Raw genomic sequence first — 25,004 nt, 5'->3', positions numbered from 1 at the left:
AGTAATAAATATAAGTGATTATCATTCTACCATTTTAGTACATACACTAAAAGGAGGATTTTAGAACTTAGTGTTTGGAATTAATCAAAGTAAAACATAAAAACTTGTCTAAGTAGTTCAAATTCATAAGAAATTGAAAAATATTTTCCTTATTCAAAATGATTTTGTCTCCTCAAGAATTTGTTAATATTTAGTTTATATTTCTTGTTAAGTTTTTATGTGCATCAAACCAAAAACAACTAAAACATGTCTACTCATTATTTGTGCATTGACATATTCATATGATTCATTCTATTAGGCAATTCTTTGTGGTTTGACATAACCCTATACTATACTACAATTGAATCTTGAAAGAGGTGTAAATTGTAAAATAGTAAAGTGTTATCAATAAATTTATTTGTTGAAACACCTTTTAATATACAAAAGTATTGAAACTAACTTACTAACTTTTATTTATTGTTATATACATTCCGCAATTTATTTATTCTTTAATGTCAACCTTCCTTAAGGAAGATGTTTGGTTTGTTAATAAAAGGAACCCGAAAGGGAGTAAATAAATAAAGATCACTTAACTTTATTATTCTTTTGTTCTTTATTTATTTATTTGTTTCTAACAACTAACTATTCATCACTTTTGTACATTAGAATACCATTAAACCGGTGTTGGAATTTATTCCACAAAACCGAGATGGTATTCAAAGGTACTTAATAATTATGTAATAGGGGATTGCTTCGATACCATTGTACCGACGTTAGAATTTATTCTAACAAAGCCGAGATGGGGAAAAGAAGGAATAACTCATTCACATGATTATTAGAAGTAAGTTGTAACTGAAATATTATTGAAACCATTATACTGGCATTGGAATTTATTTCAACAAAGCCGAGATGGCGAACAAAGAATAAAACTGAGTTCACTTACTTAACCAAATAAAGAAAACACACCGAAGAGAAAACTCCTTTCAACACCAACCAAGTAGCATGGCTCAACATGTATTGCCTAAGACGACGCGCAGCCCAATCTAAGACACAACAAGTGCGTTCCAGCAGAGAATACCTCTTCTCACAATTAGTGAATTTCTTGTTCAGGTAATAAATGATCCACTCATTCTTCCCTGATTCATCATGTTGTCCTAGAATACAACCCATGGACTCTTCCAGCACTGTTAGATACATGATTAGGGGTCGACCTAGAACTGGAGGCATTAATATCGGAGGTTCTATCAAGTATTGTTTGACAGTCTTCATTCCATTTCACTGCTTGATTCTTCTCAATAACTTGAATATGGGTTCACAAGTTGTAGTTAGTTGGGAGATAAATCGAGAGATATTGTTTAGTCGACCCAAGAATCCTCCAACTTCTTTCTCTATTCGAGGAGCTGGCATCTCAGCGATGGCTCTGATCTTTTTAGGGTCAACTTCTATGCCTTTCTGACTAACAATGAAGCCTAGGACTTTGCCCGATTTCACTCCAAAACTGCATTTAGTTGGGTTCAACTTGAGACGATACATTCGTAGTCTCTCAAAGAGTTTTCGTAGATTGACGACATGCTCCTCTTCTGCCTTATATTTGCAAATGATATCGTCGACATAGATCTCAATCTCCTTGTGCATCATATCGTGAAAATGGCTACCATGGCCCTTTGATAGGTGGCTATAGCATTCTTTAACCTGAATGGCATCACCAGATAGTGGAAGATACCCCATGGGGTATGAAGGTTGTCTTATCTATGTCTTCTAGAGCCACTTTAATCTGGTGGTACCTGGAGTATCCATCCATGAATGAGAATAAAGCATGGTCGGCCATGCTCTCGACTAGAACATTGATGTGTGGCATAGGAAAGTTATCATTTGGACTGGCCTGATTAAGGTCCCTATAGTCAACACATATCCGGAGCTTTCCTCCTTTCTTTGGCACCTAACTATGTTGGCCACCCACTCAGGGTATGTAGAGACTGTCATAAACTTGGCTTCTAACCATTTATCCACCTCCTCCTTAACTCTCAAAGAGATGTTTGGCCTCATCCTCCGTAGTTTTTGTTTTATAGGCTTAGAGTCCGGTTTTAGTGGCAGTTTGTGTTCCACTAAGTCCCGATTTAGACCCGACATCTCCTCATATGACCAACCGAATACATCCTTGTACTCATGTAGAAGCGCAATGAGTTTTCCCTACTCAATGCTATTCATGATTGTGCCTACTCGGACCTCCTTTTTCTCTTCCTCTGGACCCAGATTCACCAATTCGACGGTTTCCCCATGAGGCTGAATTTCTCGGCCTTCCTGTTCGACTAATCTCAACAATTCAGGGGACGCTTCCCAGTCTTCGTCACTATCATCTTCCTCTGCTTGATTTATCGGATGATCAAAATTTGGCAAGTGATTATTAACAATGTCATTAGATATAGATTCGATATCAGATCTGCATTATGGTTAGTGGTTTGTGTTAGGTTGGTTTATGGTTGGTTTAGGCGGAAAATGCAAAAAATAAAATCTTCCAAGAAACAGAATGAAATCCGATGCTTTGTTTTATTAGAAATCACACTGACAAAGATAAAAAAATGCCCTTATTAACAAAAGATCCAAATGCCCAGGGCTAGGGAAATGGTGATCAAACAAGTTCAGAAATGTCCAAAACATTTTACAATTACTTTGGAACATAAATACAGCTAGCAACATCCTCTCCCGTCCAATTGTCCAATACCATGCCTGGAGGGCACTGGTACACCTGGCTGAAATCACCATCTGGCTGGTCTTCGCCCATCATTGCAATCAAGTTTTGTTCTATGATGCATGCGCTCACAAAACTCTGGCTCGTGTGGGGGATGGGAATCCTTCTGATCTCATATTTGTAACGCCATGGACGATTCATACTTTTCTTCCTCTCATCTGCCAGTTGGGACTCTTCAGCTTTGTTGGGTTTATAGCCCAGCCCATATCTATCATTGTTAATAGGGAGGATTATGGTATTTTCAATTCCCTGACCATATCTCCCAAGCCTTTTCCAGGCTGGAATCCTTTTTTCAGCATGACCCTGGCCATGTTAATGGAGACATTAGAGGGCGGAGGATTGAGTTTAGGATACCCTCCTCTATCGGAAGAAGCACTTGCAATTTCCAACGCCCGAAAAGAAGATTCTAAAGCTTCACTGTCAACTTCTATGTATGGGATATCACTAAGTTGGGACATAAGAATGTCTTCTTCACCCATGATGGTTATTAACTTGTCTTCTGCAATAAACTTCACTTTCTAATGCAAAGAGGAAGGTATGGCACCAGTGGAATGTATCCACGACCTTCCCAACAAATAGGTAAACGACGGATTGATATCTATGACCTCAAAAAGGACCTGGAAAGTGCATGGCTCTATTTTCACAGGTAGTTCAATTTGTCCCAGCACATCCCGTTGGGCTCCATCGAAGGCTCGGACAATCGTCGAACTAGGTTCTATAGCCGAATCATCTACTGGTAACTTGGATAATGTCCTCTTGGTTATCACATTTAGTGAGGCACCAATGTCTATCAATACCCTTCCTATCATAAAATCTTTGCACATGATGGAGATATGGAGAGGACAAGTGTGTCCTATTCCCTCATTCGGCATTTCTTGGCTACTAAAGGAAATAAAGTTATCGACCATGATATTGTTGATGATACCGTCCAATTTGCTAGTACTTATATCATGGTCGACGTGGGCCCGGTTCAGCACTTTCAGCACGACCTTTCTGTGAGCTTCTGAGTTCATCAGTAAAGACAACAGTGATACCCTAGCTGGAGTGTGGCTCAATTGGTCAACTATTTGGTATTCACTTTGCCTGATGAATCGCAAGAACTCATAAGACTCATCATCTGTGACTTCTCTTTCAACCTCAATTGGAGGCAACTCAATCCGTGCTGCTCCAGAACTGGTGTCTACTGACTTATCAACTTTCTCTTTGCCCTTAGAGGAATCAACAACTTTCTTAGCTATCTCGACATGGCTATAAACCCTTTCACTTCTTGTCATGTTTCCTACTCCAGCTAGATTGACAACTTCATTTGTTTGAAATGGCAATTTTCCAATTTCCTCCCGATACTTCCAAGGGACGGCTTTGTTTAATTGATACGGGAACGGACTCGGCCGTCTTGCTATCATAGGTTTCATGTTTCTCAAATGAGGCGCCCATCGAGGCGGAGGTGCATATGATGGGGTACCTGCAGGTATGTTGAACACTGGTACAAACTTCCTTATAACGACAGGACTCAGGATTTCCCCGTCCTTCTCAATGACACAAACATCAGAACATTCCTTTCTCCTCTCAATCACCAACAACTGAGACTCCAACAATTTTTGTATCAATAATCTGAACTCAGAAATCTCTTCTAGATTGTGGTATGTAGTCCTATGCAGCATACAAACGTCATCTTCATATTGGTTGCCTTTCACACACTCGACCAAACCTTGTTTGCACATCTCCACAAATATGATTCTCAATGGTGTCTTTATATCTTCCACTTTGTCAACAATAATGCTTGCCTCATCCCGCTCCAAGACATTTACCCCTTGGTTCCCATGATTGGGCAAAGGATTGGTCGTGATAGTGGGAATATCATCCTTGAAGTTCAGCCATTTGGAATCAATAAGATCATGCACCTTGTGTTTCAATGCTTTACAAGTTTCGTTTGAATGCCCTATTAACCTAGAATGGTAGGCATAACTAGCATTAGGGTTGTACCAGACGGTCATAGTGTTTGGGACTCTCCCCAGAATTGGTGCTAGGATGCGTTATGCTTATAGGGTGGCGAAAAGTTCGGCATAGTTCATGGGAATAAGGTCAAAGATTCTTCTTTCTTGGGTCTGAAATTGTGCAGGTGGATTATAGTTATGGGTTTTTTTGTTTGGTTGATAGTTGGGTCTAGGTGGTCGGGGTTCATATTGGTTGGGTCGTGGTTGGTTATATTCAAGTGTTGGATTTTGTTGAGGTGGTGGGCGATTGTGGTTAATGTACGCTACTAGCTAGTGTGGGGTTTGGTATGTGTTTTGTTGGATCGACTGGTATGGAGTCTGGTTATGTTGATTGTTGTTTGTCTTATTATATGCTTTATGGGGTTCTCCAGCTACATAGTGGGCTTCAGCTTCCTTCTTCTTCATATAATTGGGCCTTTTGCACTCTCCAGTTTGTTCGGCAGCAATCTTTCCAGTCTTCATTTTCTGCTCAATCTTGTCTCCAACTCTAATCAGTGAATTGAAATCACATGTGTTGTTTCCAATCATGTTGTCGAAGAAAGGGTTGGGGAGAGTATTGATAAAGATAGAGATTTTTTTGTCCTCCTCCAGACGAGGCCCCCCTCCACCTCTGTGCATATTCTCTGAAAGACTCACTTGCCTTTTTGGACATGTTCTGGAGCTTGGTGCGATCAGGTGTAGAGTCCTCATTGAACTTATACTGCCTTATGAAGGCATTAGAAAGATCCAAGAAAGTCTTAATGTTCTTGCTCTCAAGGCGAATGTACCACGAAGTGGCAATCCCCACAAGGTTGTCCTGAAAGCAATGAATCAACGGCTTATCATCATGATGGTACGCCGACATTTTCCACGCATACATATGAAGGTGGCTTTTTAGACACAAGGTCCCATCATATTTCTCAAATTCTGGAACCTTGAATTTAGGAGGAAGCACATTTCAAAGGCATTCTTTAGGTCGGGACAGTTAGCCCCTTCTACAGCTTTGAGCCTTTCATTGATAACGTTCCATATTTCTTCGTCTTTTCCTTTCCCCTTATCATAATGTTGATTGTCCCTACCAGCTTGATGACCTGCATTCTACGTGAAGGGGCTTTTGTCATTCTTGGGATGATGGTAGTTAGGATCCTCATCAGGATCATATTGGTTCATGTGTTGTATGTCCTCCTTATTTGGAGAGGCGTGTCTGTGCGGCGCATCCTGATGCTTCGAGGCAGACTCTTGGTCGTGCCCTCCTTCATTATTATTGTGCGCGGATTGAGCTCGCTTATCTGATGTAGAAGATTTCCCAGATGCCATCTCCTCCTGCATGGCTACCTTCATTCTCATCATTGTTGCTATTTGTTCCTTCAGCTCGGCTACTTCAGGATTCCCAACCATTGCAGATTCTTGGTCGGCCATGATCTTTGTTTTCAGTTGGGTATTGTAAGGATGTCGGGGCGCAATGATTACTGGACCTGCTTTTTTTTTGAAAAATAAAAGTTGAAAAATAAATGATAAAAATGAAAACAAAAAAGTTTTCCTTGTCTTCGAGAGGCTTGGTATAGTAAGACATCTTGACCTGCATTTGCCGACTACGAGGCGTACCCTGATAGCTTCTCTTGCGTTGATAGCAATACTCAGAGGAAGCTCTAGGTTTCAGATAATGATTGCATTTAAGCTTATTCTCTCATTGTGGATTACTATCATTGGTAACTTGGGAGCGTAGTCCACAAGACCACTTATAGTTGATAACAATCGTTAGAAGAAACTCTAGGTTTCATACCAAGATTGTATCTAAGAACAAGATGTTTTTACTCTGTTAGGAGTTTTACTTGCATATTAGATAAGATGATGAGCCATATCATTTTTGCATAGATAATAACTTGGATAGACTGTGCGAAAAGGAGAAATCTTTATTCATATTCATAACGAGGATTACAATTTTTCTTTTATTCTCTCTCTCTCTTTTGTTTTTTTCTTTTTATTTTTTACATAAACACTCAACATTCTCTAGATTCAACAGTCCTCTATCTCCTGATTTTCCAGGCCAACTTGTCACAGGTTTCGTAGAAGGCCCTCATGGATGGGCGTAGCTCAGTCTCGGGGTACATTTCCATCTCTTGGCGGGCGTCATCAAAAGTTCTTAGCCAATCATCTTTAAAGTCCCCAAGACCCTCAATGATTTGCCTACATCTTCCTTCCCATTTTTCTTTCTCCCACTTGCACTCTTGGAGCATATTCTCCCAGTTGTATGACCATTCCTGCTGTTTGGCTACTAACTCGTCATAAGCTTTCTCGAGGTTCTTCATTTGTTCAGAAAGATGGGTCTTGTCATGATTCGCCTCAGATAACGCTTGATAATGGGCCTCCATCGCAACATTCAATTGATCCTCTCTCTTCCAGGATCGTATTAAGGCTTCCTGATACTCTTTCAAGGTAGCCCATGCTTGGCCCTTATACTTTTGGCTAGCCTGCAGATTTTCTATTTTTGCTTCCAAAGTGTGGAGATCCCATTGGGCAATATGCAGGGCTCACCCTCGGGCTATCAGTTGATCGGCCATATCATCCATCCTTTCATCTTTCTCCCTTCCAGCTCTGATCAGTTTAGTTATTTTTCATCTTTTTCTTTACCAGCTCGGATTAGACGTAACTTATCGAACGATGAGCACATGCTAGCATAATCCCATTTCAAACTGATTTCCTCCTTTTTCCAGGCAGCAACGGTTTTGTTAAGCTTTTCAATAGTCAGTTTATACTTTTCAATTTCATCTCGAGCCTCTTCCTGCTTGGCTTCTAGAAGCTTGTTCTGACTAATTAGTAGCAGTTCATTTTGGGACGGTCCAACTGGTTCTTTTGGTACTTCGGATGGTGGTAGCATAGCAGATTTCATTCTATCATTCCTCCACCTTTTACATTCTTCAGTGTAGTAGGCTTGATGCTCTCCAAGTTCATTCCTCCCATAGAGATGAATATTTCTCAGAGCATTCCTCACTGAAATGAGGACATCCCTAGTGGTTTCTTCATCTTTATACCAGATCGTAGTTCCTTGCAGCTTTTCTTGAGGTACAGGATTCATTCCCCATTTCAGTTGTCCAAGTACAAGGGCTGGGGTAAAAGAGATGCATCCCCGAGGGCCCATCAACATCATGTTTGGATATTCTCCACATGAGTACATTATCGCATGGTGTTTATCATACAAGCGGCACTTTGTTCCAAAGTTCCTAGGGTTACTTCTTTGAAAAGTTTCTTTCAAGCAGACAATTGCATAGGTTTGATTGCAATGTTTCTGAACCTACGCATAGGGTATCTGCTCCAGTCTGGATATTGGTGATGCACAAATCGGGTAACCATCCATACATAGAGCAACTGCACACAACATCGAACTTTGTGGTAACCTTTTTCATGACACCTTTGAAACGACAAGATAGTCTCTGCAGTCAATGTTGGTACTGGATTAACTCTGAATCTCTTGACATTGGTGAAGACATCAATTGCTGCTTGGTCTACCATATCATAGACAAAAGGAAATAAGACCATACCATAAATAGCTAATGCAAATGCGAGTTTGAATAACTCCCAATTTCCTTGCTCAATCATTTTGACAAGATGTTTCTTCAAAAAGGTAGTCTTTAGCCCATAAATTTCTCCTTGCTTGATTATCTGGTTTCGACCTAGATGTACCCCAATCAGCTTCTCGATATAATCCTATGTGACATTCTCATTATCACTATACTGATACAATTTGAGCCTGCTTGATGATTCGATATCAATGCTTGATGAATCGATATCAAGGAGAACTTCATATTCTTTCACAGTTGGGGATGCATCTACATTTGGGAATTCAAAGACATGTAGAGTAGTACTCCAGTATTAGATCATCTCCTTCATAGCCTTTAAGGTCTCTGTATCAACTGTGATGAAACGAATGTCGGACATTCTTCCGTACTCTCTGGCCAACTGATCATGAACCTCTTGAGGGATCTTGGGGACTAGATATGTTAGACAACTCACATCAACAACTTGTAACTCCACCCTTACTCATTTCTTCACTGATAGAGTGCTGACAGAATCCACAACTTGAGAATCGGTCTTCATGTCTTACTATACAAGTTTTTCTCTTCGACAAAAGAATCTGAAAAGAATGATAACTGTAAAGGTGTTAAATAACTGAATGAAAAAATGCATGATGCATACCCCCTAGGATAGTGGTCCCTATTTGGGGGTAATATATCCTCAAATATAATTATATGTCATGGATATTTATTATATTATTATTTCATAAGTCAATATGGTGATATAATCTCATCCCTAGGGCCTTGAGCCCATTAATGGGTATGGTATGAATGATTGCAGCATGGAGTTAAATGAAATAACCCCGATTAGCCTAATATGATATGGATTATGTCTTTAGGGTGTCTGCACCCATCGACGAGCATGTATGACATGAAAATCATTCCTTAGGGCGTTGAGCCCATTGGTGGGAATGCTGAGGGAACTAGCCATTTATGGCATACGTCCCACTTTTATGATTGTAAACAATAAAGGATAGAAGTGGTTTGTTTCTTGTGTCCTAAATAAGGTATATCCTACATGGGATTTTTGAAATGTCTATAGGTTACATCCTACGGCGATGTACTAGATTTTGTCTAAAGTGGACTCGGTGAAAGCTTTAGACTTATAGGTTACCAGATCGCATCCAATCTCGAAAGAAAGGAAACCAAATATCATAGATTAAAAACGAGAAGGATCGAGCCCTCCAAGTCTCTAACTCATGATACTGGAAACGATCTGGGTGGTCCATTCCGCCAATACCAGATGTGACTCGAGGTCACTTACCGACAAAGCAGATGTCTCTTTTATCTCAAATCCTAATCATTAATACCCGGGTTCATGGCATACATATGTGCAAACTCAAGTGTACAACATTAGTGTGTGAGGAAGCATACAAACCTCTATAGGAAATCCCCCCCCCCAATAAGCTGCAAAAACAATCACAAGAACTTGCATATAATACAAGGTAATTCAAGATAATAATTCAACCTTAAAAATAACACAAAGAATCAAACAAACAAAAACAAAAGGGTATTTAAGTCCAAGTTATTAGCGGTTCTAAGCTTGACTCTCTTATGGGTTTATCCCTAGCGGAGTCGCTAGCTGTCACGACCCGATTTTTGATTGGAATATCGGCTCTTTGACTTAGGAAGAGGCGAACTCGATTTTTACCTGTCCCAATTGATTTGGAGTCGCCACTACATTTTTTGCGATTAAAACGTAGAAAACTCTTAGTTTATGCCCAATTTGGATAGAAGTGGTCTTTGAATAGAGATTCTGAATTCAGAAGTCGATTACGGATCGAGGAAGGTATTAGCACCCCGTCCGCCCGTACTAAAACGGTACCCTCCCTAATCACACAGATTTTTATACCCTTAAAAAATTATTCATTTAAAATTCAATTAGTAAAACAAAATATTTTTATTTTTATATTTGCATCTGACAAGAGGTTGTCTTGCTCCTACGTATCCCCGGTGCAATAGGGAGATTAAGACTACATAGTTCTAATTCGAAAATTGTTTAGCTACTTTGGTTGATTGTTAGTGATTTGGAAAATACCGATATGTTTGGAAGTATTAATCTATTGAATTGACTAACTTGAAATTGTTTAAAATATATAATTGTTTCGATCAATGAGACTAATAGTTTAGAAGCGGTATTGATCGTAGACCTTCTCCCCATTTTCAGGGGAGTTAGAGATGACTCGAACCATAACATCGCTATAAAAATCCCATAAAATTTATTTGATAAAATAGTTTATAATTATTTATACATATAGAATTTAGTGATAAAATGGTTTATTAATTATATATATATATATATATATATATATATGAAATTAATAGTTTAGAGACGGTGTTGGTCGCAAACCTTCTTCTCATATTCGGAGAAGTTAGAGACAACTCGAACCATAACCTTACTATAAAAATTCCATAAAATTTATTTGGTAAAATAGTTTCTAATTATTTATATAGAATTTAGTGATAAAATAGTTTATTAATTATATATATATATATATATATGGAATTAATAGTTTAGAGACAGTGTTGGTCGTAGACTTTCTTCTCATTTTCGGAGAAATTAGAGACAACTCGAACCATAACCTTACTATAAAAATCCCATAAAATTTATTTGGTAATAAAATGGTTTTGATTTAGTTATATATGAAATTAAGTAATAAGATGGTTTTGATTTAGTTATATATGGAATTAACTAATAAGATGGTTTTGATTTAGTTATATATGGAACTAAGTGATAAGATAGTTTTGATTTAGTTATATATGGAACTAAGTGATAAGATGATTTTGAATTATTTTTATAAATGCATTTTAATTAAAACTTTTCACTAACAAGTTAAAGCAAGTTTGTATCATAAACATATATGTTGAAAAATGGTTCAACTCAATCAACATATATCTTAAGATTTGTATAGATTTCCAAAATAATAAAGTTGGGATTAGATTAAATCAAATAATTAAAGTAAAAAATAGGAAAGGAGAAAAACAAACAGGCAAGGGAATACCATGGCAAAAAAATCTGTACTTGTGGGTACCCGCAGGTAAAACCCGCATGGGCACGGGTATGGGTCACAAACGGGTATCCGCGGATATTATAAACAGGTTTTTAAAATATTCGTAGTACATACGGGCGGGAACGGGTATTATGGTATCCGTGTCTGCGTGTATCTGTTATTTATATGATTAATATATTATATTTAATTAAAATAAAAAGTACATTATTCTAACATTCATTACACTATGTATATTTTTTCCTTTTACTTTGTTTACATATTTTATTGAGTTTGGTGGTGAAATACCCTACAAATATTATTACATGTGTAGAAACACACATGCTTTACAAAGAAAATATATACTTTTTGTTAAGGAAATGAGAACAAAAAATCACACAAATAGAAAACACCAATAAATTTAGCATTTTTGCCAAATATTCAATCCAAAGGTACAAAAATAATTAAGTTTCATAAAAAATTAAAAATTCATTTATTATGTAGGAAACCCGCGGGTACCCAGAAATACTCGCACACAGATACCCGTACGGGTACGGGTGGGTATGGGTAATGTTCTCCTATTTTGAAACGGACAGCGGGTAGCTACTACCCGTGCCCGCCCGTGCCCGTTGTCATCCCTACCCCAAATCATGTTTCATAAACAGGGATTCAGAAGAAAAAAAATCCCAAACCCTCCTTCTACCTCATCTTCTCTCATCTCCGTCGGTGACACCTTCTCTTCTCCACTAGCAGCAGCGGTGACGGCTACGGCGAGAGATGACGGATAGAATTAGAACGCGACTCTACTCTCCTTGGCCGAGATGGAGGAATCGTGAGAGTCATTTTGGTTCATCCTTCTTCATTCATCGCACCGATGGAGCCTGAGTATGCGTCGTTTACCTTTTGGACGTTAGTAGCTTCTATTCGCATGGTGGTTCTCATCGATGGAACCCCAACCTTCACGGTGGCTTCCAATTCTGGTTCCTACTCGTATGGTGGTTCGTGGTGGCGAATAAGATGGCACCGAGAGTGGTAATCACATTCTCTATTTCGGTTACCTTTTTTAATCTCTTATCCTTTTTATTCAATTTTACAGCATGAACTTAGTCGGTCATATACAACAGATTTGGACAAAAAGTTAGTCGACAATGAATCATAATATCTTAAGGTTATTACGCCGAATCATCTTTTTCGTTCTTAATTGAGCATAGATATGTATATTTCGGTTGGAACCGAATGAATGAAAAATATGTGTTTTATGCATATGATATGGTTACTGCACATATCGATTCCAATGTGTGGTACATAATAATTAAAACGTATTACTGTTTGTAGTTATTTGCATGAATATGGTGAATAATTTACCTGAATATATGCCTTATCCTCTTTGAAATTTGAGTGTCAATCCTTTTGGATGTTCCATGTGTATTTGTTGTATACTCTCTTTTATGATTGAGATATCTCGGTTTTATCACTGTGGTTTGTTGCAATGTATGTGTGTTGAATGCTCTCTTTCTTTTTGTGTTGTGATCTCTTTCTGAATTCTCTGGGTTCTACTCTCCGTTATAGTGTCTATGTGTATGCTCTGAATGTTCTCTTTTTATCACTATGCAGTTTGTGTTGTATGCTGATTCTGGATAATCTCTTTGTTTTTCTGGATGTTTTTTTCTCTCTGTCGTTTGGTGTTCTCTCTAAAACTCTTTCGATTACAATGTTTCTGATTTCTTCACATGTGTAACTGTATGCTCTCTGATTTTTCTTATAGTGGTGTATGCGTATCTCCCCTCTGGTCTTCAGTGTTGACCCCTTTATAGTTGGTTATGGGTCACTAGTTGGCTTTTGAAAACCCTCTGATCTATCAAAAACATGTAACCTGCCATGATCTGTTCATTTTATGATTTAATGCATTTGAATATGTCAATGAATATGGCCATTTAGCAACTGAAATAATTCCATATTTGTGTCCTTTTGAGATTTTCTTTTGTAATCAACGACTTATTCCTTGGATCAATCTCATGAATGCTTTTGATATTTATATGTTTGCCTTTGCTGATTGCTTTGATTGCTTTTGAGATTACTCTCTCTGAAACTACTCAATAATTAATCTCAATCATGTTGATTGTGAGCCTATGTAACTGTTGAGAGGTTCTTTGTCTGCCAATGATTGTAACAACTATGATTCCCTGTTAATACCACCTTAATTGTGCTTTTTGAATTTTCTTCCTGATTACTCTCCTCTATAATTGCTAATTACTGCATTACTGACTATAACTGAATTGAAAACCAATGATTTATGCTTGCAACTGTGCACCCTTTCTGATTGTGACACTCAGCTGGATCACTCTGTCTTCCTTTGCTTGCCTTCTGAACTCAAAAATAAATAATGCCCCTTTATGGTCTCTCTTTTATTACTCTGGCTTACTCGGAAACACACAAAGGTTAACAATTTATAGTTCAAGTTCTGGTTTTGAGCAAGCTTGGTAGGATGGGTATCTTTGTATTTTGTCTTGTTCTATTAATGGTACTTTTATCGCTGATATTGTTGGCTGCAGCTAATAATTTCATTGACGACGCTATTATTGACATGGCTTATCCATCATCATCAGTTTCATCTCCCTCAGATCAACTCAATGGTGGTGTTTCACTAATGTCAACATTTGAATATGATCAACAGATAAATGATGAGTCAATGGTTTTGAATATGATGGAACCTTGGTATGTTTGTTCTTCTTCTAAATGAAAAGCAAATGGTTAAAAGTGAGAACTAATCTTTTGCTAACAATTTCATTCAACTCAATTTCACCAGGGAATCAGTTCTCCTCCAGCCTGGAAAACATCAAGTCACCATTACAACATACTTCAAAAGCACCCGAACTTTGTAGGAAGGCTTGAAGGAAATTTCCAAGAAGCCAAGTGCTTGCAATGCTTCTAATTTATTTGCATCTTTTTGCAGGCTAAACCAAAGCAGATGATAACCATGAACCATTCTTTGACTTGAAAGTATATATATTACAATGTTATAGCCCTTTAAAAAAATTAGTGATAACCATGTGATCATTGCATCATTAGATTCAGATTCGGATTTGATTTTTATTCTTGCAAGGTATACTCTTTGTTAGTCTTGAGGACCTTTTACCTTAGGTGCCATCACATTTGCCTTGTCCAAATCGACATAATATTGCAAATCATTCATACAATTTAGAAAACTAGTATTGACTTGTGCTATTTCTGGACAAAAGAATTATGGTTTAAATCAATATGCACTTTAGAAGTACCATATTTTTCTTTGAACTAGCCTTCTTGGATTGTAAACGTATTGATAGGAAATTATAATGGATTGGGTCCCAATTGATTATTAGTCGGTGCAGTGCGAAATAAATCAATGAACGTCATTCGTGCACAAAAAGTTTAAAAGTGAGTTGTATATAATAATTTCAAGCTACAATGATGTAGTTCATTCTGGATACCATATGCATATGACTCATACCCGAGAATATTAATTTGTAACTTCATTATCCAAAAAAAATCAATAAATGATGTTTTATTTTGCACAAGATAAAAGCAAATGTAGGACGAAATTGAGTGTTCACATCATTGTAGTTGAACCATATAATTGACTAAGTTTTTTAGTTAATCGATTAACATCAGATTGAGTTAATCGATTAAGTCTGTCTTTAATCGATTAAACAGTGTGTAAATTTGTGTTTCCTCTTTGTTTATCGAGCGAAGGTAATTGTGTACCGTATCACCTATTCACTCCTCTAGGTGAGTGGCAAAGCCCCGTGGGACCCAACAGTATTAAATATATGATGTCCACCTTAATTAAAAATTATGAATTTCTAACATTAAGCGTCGTATGTCCTTTACTCTCGTCACAGCAGTCCTTCACTATCCAGGAGAATTAAACAATGAAAAAATGTAAGGAATAAGGATCATATGATAATTGGTGTGGATATGTTGTGGAGGCTTGTAGGTATTTGAGTTATGTGAGCTGGACATAGACCCGAATTCGTCCTTTTTTGTTGACAGATCTATCCCTTTTAATCGGGTCTATCCTTTTTTATTTATTTGGACATGTCAGATCTGTCCCTAAGTCATCAGTTTGTGATGGGTCTACAGGTCGAGCCGGTTCTTACTCACCCCTATATCATTCACTTTTCATATTTAATTATAACCCACTCTTAGATATAAGTTATACAAAATAAATAATAAATATTATATGTATATTTTTACACTTTGGTATATATATAGATATTATCCTAAAAAATTATTAATGTGATAGGCAGGAAGATATTTGCATGCAACTTGAGATTATCAATTTGTTTGATTAACAATGAAATTGGTATACTAAGGCCTACTAAATATATAGAAAGATTAAAAAATTTACTATTCAACTTCTTATAACAATATTTATTGAGATGAACAATCAAACACTCTAAAATAGAATAATTCTTTAGTCATATATGATAGTAAAAAATAATTCTTTGCTTGAACTTGAATTCTTCATTGTCGGTTATTTTTCCTTTATCTTTTTAATTTTTATTTTCCCTCTAATTAATGGATATGTGATCAAATTCAATTCTGCAATGGTAATCAGCTGCAAAAAACAACAGGTAAAAGAAAGCAAGGTAAACTTTTTTATCCACAAAATCAAATACCCACATACATTTATAAAACAAGAAAGAAAAAAAAGTCCCCTTGCAATATATATTCCAATAATAGAACCATTTTTATGGCTCTTCCTCTCCTTCCCAGCATGCCAGATTCCGGCACGGTCCGGTGGCGACACAAAATTACAACTAGTATTCCAAAATACTCTCTAAATGAGGCCGCCATATTCCGACACGGCCTCTCCGGCGATCCTGGCGTGAAGGTTTCTTCTCTTTTAACACCTTATTATCATTGACGGTGAGGTATCCTTCGCAGTAATCATCACAGTTCTTGCTCTTCTTAGAAGGCGATTTTCTGTTGAGATCACTATCACCAATGTTTACATTTCCGGCGTGTCTTTTGCTCTCCGGCAACGATGATGCCGGGATCAAGAAGTATATGCTGCCCCTCTTTAGTTCAGTCTCCGGCGAGAGTATCAGAATCCGGCGAACTACACCCTGAGAGCTTGGTTTGCTTAGAACATGGTTAGGATTGGCTTTAAGAATTTCCCCTGCTGTGATTGGACGTGTAATCTCTTCTACATAGCCATTCAAATGGACTATTCGGATCAAATCTAGAGCCCCACAAGGAAGAACACAAGCCAAACAACACCTTAAACTGTTACCCATTGTTTTTTTCTATGCTGAAAACTGATCTAGAGTTTGAATCCTGATCAGGAGAGAGAGATATAGAGAAGAAGCTAAGATTATGTACCTCTCTGTCACTTGGTAGTTCAAGCTTTGAATTGTTATTGTATGAACAAGAGAAGGGTTAGAGACTTGGAGAATGAGTTGTCTATATATAGCAACAACCGTACAAATAATGCAAAAGATGTGGTTTTTTAATAGTAATAATAATAATAATTGTGAAGGTGATGTTGTAGTTAATAATTATGGACTCAAGTTGAAAAAAAAGTGTAATATCTTTAAGTTCTTAATGTAAAAATTTATACATTAATAATATATTGTCAATTATTCAATTGTATTACCTTTTTTGAAGAGTTAATAATTATAAGACATGAAATGATGAATGATACAATAATAATATATAAAACTCATACATTTTTACTCCATATATCTTTTTCTCATCAATGAAACTACCCCATTAAAATTTGTGATTTCTATTTTTTGAACATGAATCCTCTGTTCTAAAAGATGATATATATCTTTAGTAGATCTAATTTTATCATATAATAAAAATATTATTTTTTTATCTATGTGATACTTTTTTTATTGTCCGTACATAAAATGAGGACATGATTGAATTATGTTGCTATTTTTTGGTGTTTGGATTAATTATCGCATGTTAAGGTGGGCTTCCTTCTTTCTATAATTAACTTCTTAGGTTGGTTTATAGCCACCTTGTGTTGCTTTAAAAAATTGTGACTGCTATAAAGTATAGACTATAGTGAACTTTCGCTTACCTTTCATTGTGAATTTGTGATCTTGGCTATTGAAGTAGAAGCAAAGGCACATGATTAATGTGCGTTTTTATTGCGACTACGCAGGCATATATAGGCACTCAAATATTCAACTTTCATCATCTTGATGAGTACACTGCCCTAGCGTATAATTAAGAATATTTATTTCATCTATACATTATAGGCCAACTTTAAAACGAATGAGAAAATATAAAGGGTGTGAGTGATTGAATTGAGAATATGTAAATACATATAAACCTTTGAATCAAAATAATTTCAACTTTAATTTGCCTCATAAAATTTTATTACTTCGTGTTCACAAACTTAGGTGTTGTGCTGTGTTTTTTCTGTGATTTTTGTCTTACTCTACGTTCTCATTGAATAACAACAATATAAAGCATCTTAGATTTCTCTTATTGTTATAACAATCAACCTTAATCTCATTTTTTAGTATTAGTTATATAAATTGAATGCTCTATCATGAATTATTGGATTGATTTTTATATTTTTCCTAATCAATTTGTTTATTGATTTCTTGCCATGTTATGTCTCTTGAAATTGGATTAACCTTTATTTAATTTTTTCTCTTTATTCAGCTTTTAATATTGTTCTCTGCTCATGTCAAACATCATATTTTAATAAATATAAAAAAATAAACTTATAACTAGAAAAGGGTACAGTCTACAGGATGCATTTCTCAGTGATTTATGGAGAAGGTATACAAATATAAATTAAACCTGTGAAATTATTCTTACTTATTAAATTTCGCATATTATACATCTATAGCTAGTTATATATCATAAAAGTGATTTATAACATACGAGGAAAGTAAAACAGATTAGGATAACAATTAATGAATAAATGCACATGATGGGGAATCCATTAATCGGTAATAGTTATAAGGAAAGAACTTGTTTCACTGCATATTATTGCATTGAAAATGCTAGAAAAAAACTGATAAAACAAACATACTTCGCTGATTAATTTGGATTAGTTAACACATAAAAATGAATTATGGATAAGTTTCAAATTAATTAAAGTATAATGCACCTAACTCAGTTTGTCTTATAGCACGTAAAAATTTAATTTCAATTATCTTCAGTACATTATGATATTCTGTTGTAAGATATACAAAACATCATTTCCCATAAACTGAGACCTTGGTTGATTTCACATTTAGATCCAGAAGCTGTCATGGGAAGTAGTGTGAAAGTTATAAATAAGTATTGGTATCTGACCAAGAAACTCGTTCACCGATAAAAGAGAAGAAGAAGAAAAGGAAAATAAAACCAAAAGAAAAGAGACAAAAGCCCTAACTTCCCTTTTGACTAATCAACTATGACTAAAAGGATGTCAGCTATGCACTTTGAAAAAGATTAGTTGCTTACTAAAAATGATATCGTAGATATTACAAAAAAAAATATGGACTATCAATAAAGACAAAACTATAATGCTATATAACTATATGTAACCCGCGTTTAAAGGTAACCATGTTTACTAACAGAATCTCGAAGTCGTAATCTTCAGGCTTCAATCAGTATTATATTTAGTTTGCGTATTAAATTGGAGAAGCACGTTATCTTTCAGTACGTACGGTGGTGGTGTGTGTCTAATAGCTACGTACTAAATCAATTGTTAAGCGTATATATATGGATTTAGATTAGATTAGAATTATATAATTCTAACCCAAGTTCTTAGTTCTATTGCCTAAATAAATTCATAGATAAGATTTGTGACTTTATAAATTAGGATTATATTAAGTGTCTCTTAAGTAGCTTAGCACTTAGCTAGAGCGGAAAGGGAGGAGAAAGAGAATAAGAGAAGAGAAATTGAAGAGAAGTATTTTTTTTCTTTCATTTGGTTGATGAGAGAGTTTGAGAAGAGAGAGTAAAAAATGGAGTGAAGTCCACCAAATTTTCTTATTTCTCACATGTGAAGAGATAATGGAGGAGGAAGAGTGGGAAAGTTTGGACAATGATCATCTATCCTAAAAATTCTTATTCACATGTTCTAAGCTAATCACATTTTGCTTAAGTAATATAAAAAATATTTTCTGTTTTTATGAATTTTTCTTTTTACTTAGATGTCATTTTTTAATTAGATTGATACACAAATGAGATACAAAAGTGGAACATGTGATCTCCATTCGGAGAGTTTAATCACTCATTTATATTCTTTTTATACAACTAAACAACACAAAACTCCACTCTATTTTTCACTTATTTCTCTCATCTCTCTCTTTCTCACATATTTTTCTTTTCTTACTTTCTTCCCTCCAACCAAATGGAGTATAAAGAACATCTATCAATGGAAAAAAAAAACAATTTTCCCATGGAACTAACCAAAGGGAAACAAGAAATGAAAGTATCATTTGTTAAATATGGTATATATAAGAACGTGACATGTGTCATGAAATTGTACTTTTCTATATGAAAGTACACATATTGAATCTTACAAATTTAACATCTAAATCATCTTCTACACATTTAGGAAGGTGACATGTGTCATGAAATTATACTTTTCTAATTGATGATTGGTTTATAAGAAATGTCGTATTTCCATAATTTGGATAACTTATGTGCTAATTTTATAAGAGAATATATTATTTTTTATATAAAAATTAAAAGAGTAAGCTAATTTTACATTCTTGAAAATCTCATTTTAGAAATGTGAGAATAACACACTTGTGAATTTTCAATTGTAAAGGAGATGAAAATGTTGGGATTATCACAATTTTAAATGATATGATGGAAAATAAGGACTTTTAGATAGCTTTAGTAGTTATTTACACCAATTCTCACCTCTAAATTTTGGAAAATATAAAAGGGGTATTTTTAATTTCTTTTAGTTCTTAGGCTAGTATATATGGGAATTGAGATGTAAAGGTGAGAGAGAGGTAGTTGATGGAGTTGATACATGCTAGTTGTACAACTATTTTAATAAGATATTAGTATAAACCAAAATATTGGCGGCTAATATAATTGCAGTGTTGCATTTAACTCAACTTCACATAGACTACTATATATATATAGATGTATATTATTTGAGTCATAATTCTTAATTTTGTATGTAAAATTGCATGAGTTTCTAAAATGACTAAGACATTTACTTTTGGCGATATCGAGATCCATTTTTATTTAAGAGTCTTTAATGGTCTTTCACTATTTATAACATCATCATTAATTGGTCTTTTTTAGGCATCCTACATGTTTGATTCGACTTTATTAAATACTAGCGTGTTGATAGGCAACGTTGTGTCTGTCAACCCGCTTTCCTATCATTTATAATGTGTAGTTTGTATGACATAAATGTCAAATATAATATTTTGTGTTAAATATTTATAATCTACAGTTGAATTTATTCGATTGGTGTAATGTTCAAATTTTCAAATTGAACATATATTGGGTGGAGAGGATCATTGGATTATATATGATTTTTTTGGTAAAAAATAGAAAATAGTGAGGGAAAAATCGGAAGAACCACAAATTACACCATAATGGATGGTTATTTTGGGTTTTCCCTTTTATAAGTAGTATAGATGTGATACAATCATTACTCTAATATCTAATATATGTCCTTAGTGCTTTATCTTTGTGTAGTAGTCTGAATCAGTTTTGGATAATGATCATCAATCTATGAAATAAAACATTTTGGATGTTTTTTTATAAGCAAATTGTATTAAAGAAGCACAAGGGTGCTAAACCTAATATAAGAAAGATTAATTTGTGATCTTTTTGGAACACAAATTTATACAAGATCTAGGATCGTTACACCAGTTTAGGAAAAACAAAGAAGTTGGACCAACTTTTGAATTAAACCAAGTCCAAGATCTAGCTTGGATCAAATCCATAATATGCAAATAGCTCAACTCCTTATTAGAAAAGATTAACTCATTCCTCATCAACCATATGGACCACATCGCATCAAATCACACCATCCTCCATAACTTATTACCTTTAATATTGTTACCACATCATGCATATTCAACTACTAAACAATTGAAGAAGGTCTTATAGGAGTCACTTGAAGCCAAGAATAAACCTCATTCCAAACAGAGGAAGCAAACTCGCAATTAAAAAAAAGGTGTTCAACAGTTTCATCATCCTTTTTGCAAATAGCACACTTTTTATCCTCACTACTAGGAATAACATTCATTTTAAACAACTCAACCCTTAAGGGAAGTCTTCCTCTCAGAAATTTCCAAACAAAACAACAAATTTTTTATGACACACAATTTAACCAATATTTTATTAAAGGGTTACCTAAGAAAAGAAGAATTTAGTCAAACTAGAAGAGATAAGCATAATGCAGAGTAAACTCGAGAAGAATAAGTGCTCCAATATCCTTAACTATATATAACATGGTTTCTTTTTAGGTTTGACCTCCTAATACTCGTAACAACTTTGAGAGCATATTTGTTGGACCAGACTGCGACCGGGGAGCCTCCAACCACCAAGGAGTTTCATTGTTACATGGGTATGGGAAGAGTGAAGAGTCACAAGTGAGACATCACGTCTTAAACCAAAACCTTAAGGCTTTATTTCATGGGCATTTACTTCTTATAAACTCTTTCACTTCTTCCCGCATATCTAATGTAAGACTTCACACATGAATAAACCCAACAATATTCTAGATTGTTAGCTTGAGAAGTATTCCTACTAAAGAGTTCACATTCATCTATATTTGTCAATCCACAGACATGTGAAAAGCTTTAAAGATAGCTCGGCTTCCACAAATACATTAAGCCCCTTAATAATATTTCACTCAATAGTATTGCTATAAAGAAAAAAATTTAGTTCTGATTTTAACTATACTTTTATTTCGCTGCAAATCATTTTGTGAAAATATATCATCTATAATTGATTTTGAGCTGAGGTGCTACAATGTAACATTTTCAACGCAATATTTATTAAAAAAATTGTTTATAATTTATTCATCAATAAGAAATATTAAATCAATGAATTATTGACAAAGATTTATGATAGTAAAATGCTAATATTGTAATATCTTTTTCAAAATAAAAATAATTAATTATTTTTATTGTTACATGTAATAATTGGATTAAAATTTTGAGAGTGTCTCATTAGACTGGCATGGAAAATGATTCAACCTAATTATTGATGCATTCATGGCGCCATCTTCACAGATGAATTTTTGCCTTTTAGTTAAATTGTGGACCATGTCAACAAGACATAATTAATAAGCACAAATCCTGATGACCAGGACCGTACCTGGTTCACATATATTTCAATTCATATTACAAGGAATGGGGACTACATCTTTCTTCCACTAATAATGATATTACTAAACTTTTAATAAATCATCTTACTCACAAGAAAATAAAATATTTTATATCTAAATTAATTAATAATAAATAAAGTATCATTTTATGATATGTATTATTTTTTTGTAGTTAGAAAATTTGTAAAATGATATATCATTTTTTTTTTGAACGTTTCTTTTCCTCACAGATATTTGGACACTCTTTTCATGAAAGAAATTAGGCAATGATGATAGGGACAACTCATATCGATGAAACTCATGAGGTCCACATATTTATTTATATATTAACTTAGTTCAAAATAAATAAATATACAACCTTTAATGGATCAGAATTTATTTGGATAGAAGCGTGTGGAAATAAAAAGACAGCCCTTCATAATATACATATTCGGTTATCCGATCTCTCAAATATATAATCCCTTTATTTTAAATGTGTCTGCAATACATGAATTTTCTTTACAAAATAAATAAATATAATTGTAAGTGACTACGTTCAAAATTTAGAAATATTAGTGCATTTTTATGATGTTATCCAACTCAATCATTAACAAATCAATAGAGTCTTCCTTATATATACCTATAGGCTAACATTTTGTAATAATGTAACATATAAAATTTATTATTAATGATAATGCTAGATATTTAGAGAAACTAGCTTTTAGTCTGTGTCATGCATCCATGGCAGATTTTTATACCAATTATATAGTATTTATTCATTTAATATTTCAAAAATTACATATTTGAACTCATGCAATAAATGGAATAAAAAAGTATTTTTTAATAATAAAAACATTATATCAAGAGCAGTTAACATCGATAAATAAAAATAATTTTTATAGGAAACAAATTTAAACGAAATTATCAAGAAATTACCACAAACAAAATTTCCTCAAGTTTACTTTTACATTGTTAACATGATTGCTCATACATAAAAAGTAATTACGTCATATTTTACTTTAATAGAAAAAAATTACAAACATATTTATACTTCCATTCCATTGTTTCAATAAACTTACATTAAAGTATAAGAATATATAGAATTTAATAATTGTGGTTCCCTTGTGGCATATGTGAGAATAAGTATTTTGGTGGGAGTGAATTACAGTGGAGATAAATTATCTTAAGAATTAATGTGGGAAAAGATAAATAGTGAGATTAATTGTGGACAGAACAAATTTCTGTTAAATATAAATAAACATAAGAAATAATAACGATAAAAATGGAATATTTGAAAAGTGAAAAGATAGAAATATTTGAAAATTATGTATTTACAATTCTCCTTATGACCATTTATTTTTTTATCCTAAGATTAATAAAAGTTATAATTAATTGAAAAAAGAAAAAAAAAATTAAATAATTGAGGGTTCAAAACAGATTTAGGATGGGTATAGCAAAATTGGAATGGGATTGAAAAACCCAAACCTAGGTTTGTCTAAATGGTGTATTAAAAAATCACAAGTTTTATATTTTTAGTTTTTTCAATAAAACCTACCTATTTTTGGTTTATTATTGTCAAAATAGATGTGTTTTTTGTTTTGTATAATTGATTAACAATATGGTTAACGGATTATCTAGTTAGTTGCTTTAGTTTTGTTTGTGATTTCTTCTCTATTAGTATAAAAAGTGATTCTTATACCTTTGTAATCATAATCTCTTCCATTGTTTATCCATCAACCTCTCTTCTTGTGTATTTTTTGCTTATGAACAACATATCTATTCGGCATACATTTTTTTCTTTCTTATTTATGTTATGTATGATAAGAAGAAGTTATTCCTCTTCATATTCAATTGGTTACATGGCTTCAAATTCTCATAAGAAAAAGGAGACATTCCTTATATCACATTCACAAGCTGCAAGATTCAGCAATGATTGTTGTAATTCTATTGTGAAAGCCAAGTATTCAACAAATGAGATGGAGGGTTCAAGAATATGGACCACCAACACAAGTTATGGAAATCTATCTTCAACAGCCTTCAATCTTGTGATATTGCTAAGGCATATTAAACTTTGGTTGCAACTCATCATCACAACTTCAACAGTAACCCTCCTCAATCTCTTCCAAACAAGAAATAACCTTCAATTCTTGTGTGTGATGAAAATATGGATAGTGAATTGCAACTCATTAAAGTAGTGAAAATATGAATCTTGATGACCCTTCTTGTTTTTCTTGCTCTTCTTCTCTATATGGTGGTGCAACATTTTCCCCCTCTTTCCCTTGGAGTCAAAATGACGTCGTCTTGTTTAGATATTGGTTTTGAAGGCTATGAAAAGAGGCTTGAGATATTATTCTTTGAACCTAGCATTAAATTGTTTTGTTCAACTCTTGAGAAACTCACGATTCAGGGTCTATATTCTAGTGATTTAGATAATGCACTTGAATATGTATGGGC

At 34.4% G+C, this 25,004-nt stretch overlaps 2 protein-coding genes and 1 long non-coding RNA gene across 4 annotated transcripts; 1 reads left to right on the top strand and 2 right to left on the bottom strand.

Annotated features, from left to right (window-relative positions):
• Positions 3,247 to 4,722, bottom strand: LOC109329400. Its single transcript, XM_019563065.1, has one exon. It carries the CDS (start codon positions 4,720 to 4,722, stop codon positions 3,247 to 3,249), a length of 1,476 nt encoding a protein of 491 aa, XP_019418610.1.
• Positions 11,930 to 14,353, top strand: LOC109329542. 2 transcript variants are annotated; one of them, XR_002105544.1, is made up of 3 exons: positions 11,930 to 12,292; positions 13,813 to 13,975; positions 14,067 to 14,353. It is a non-coding gene; the product is annotated as an uncharacterized LOC109329542 (long non-coding RNA). The 2 variants fall into 2 exon arrangements; XR_002105543.1 differs by having other exon boundaries at positions 11,931 to 13,975.
• On the bottom strand, positions 15,873 to 16,649 carry LOC109329099. Its single transcript, XM_019562769.1, has one exon. It carries the CDS (start codon positions 16,537 to 16,539, stop codon positions 16,060 to 16,062), a length of 480 nt encoding a protein of 159 aa, XP_019418314.1. The 5' UTR covers positions 16,540 to 16,649; the 3' UTR covers positions 15,873 to 16,059.

Source organism: Lupinus angustifolius, chromosome LG16 (assembly GCF_001865875.1).
Source record: "Lupinus angustifolius cultivar Tanjil chromosome LG16, LupAngTanjil_v1.0, whole genome shotgun sequence".
In the NCBI taxonomy this organism is placed as follows: domain Eukaryota; kingdom Viridiplantae; phylum Streptophyta; class Magnoliopsida; order Fabales; family Fabaceae; genus Lupinus; species Lupinus angustifolius.
Note: the sequence above shows the minus strand (reverse complement) of the source record. Positions and strands in the feature narration are given on the sequence as shown.

Bases quoted from the DNA above. Each gene is read 5' to 3' on its own strand.
- LOC109329400 (XM_019563065.1), bottom strand. From the start codon at position 4,722: ATGACCGTCTGGTACAACCCTAATGCTAGTTATGCCTACCATTCTAGG.
- LOC109329099 (XM_019562769.1), bottom strand. From the start codon at position 16,539: ATGGGTAACAGTTTAAGGTGTTGTTTGGCTTGTGTTCTTCCTTGTGGG.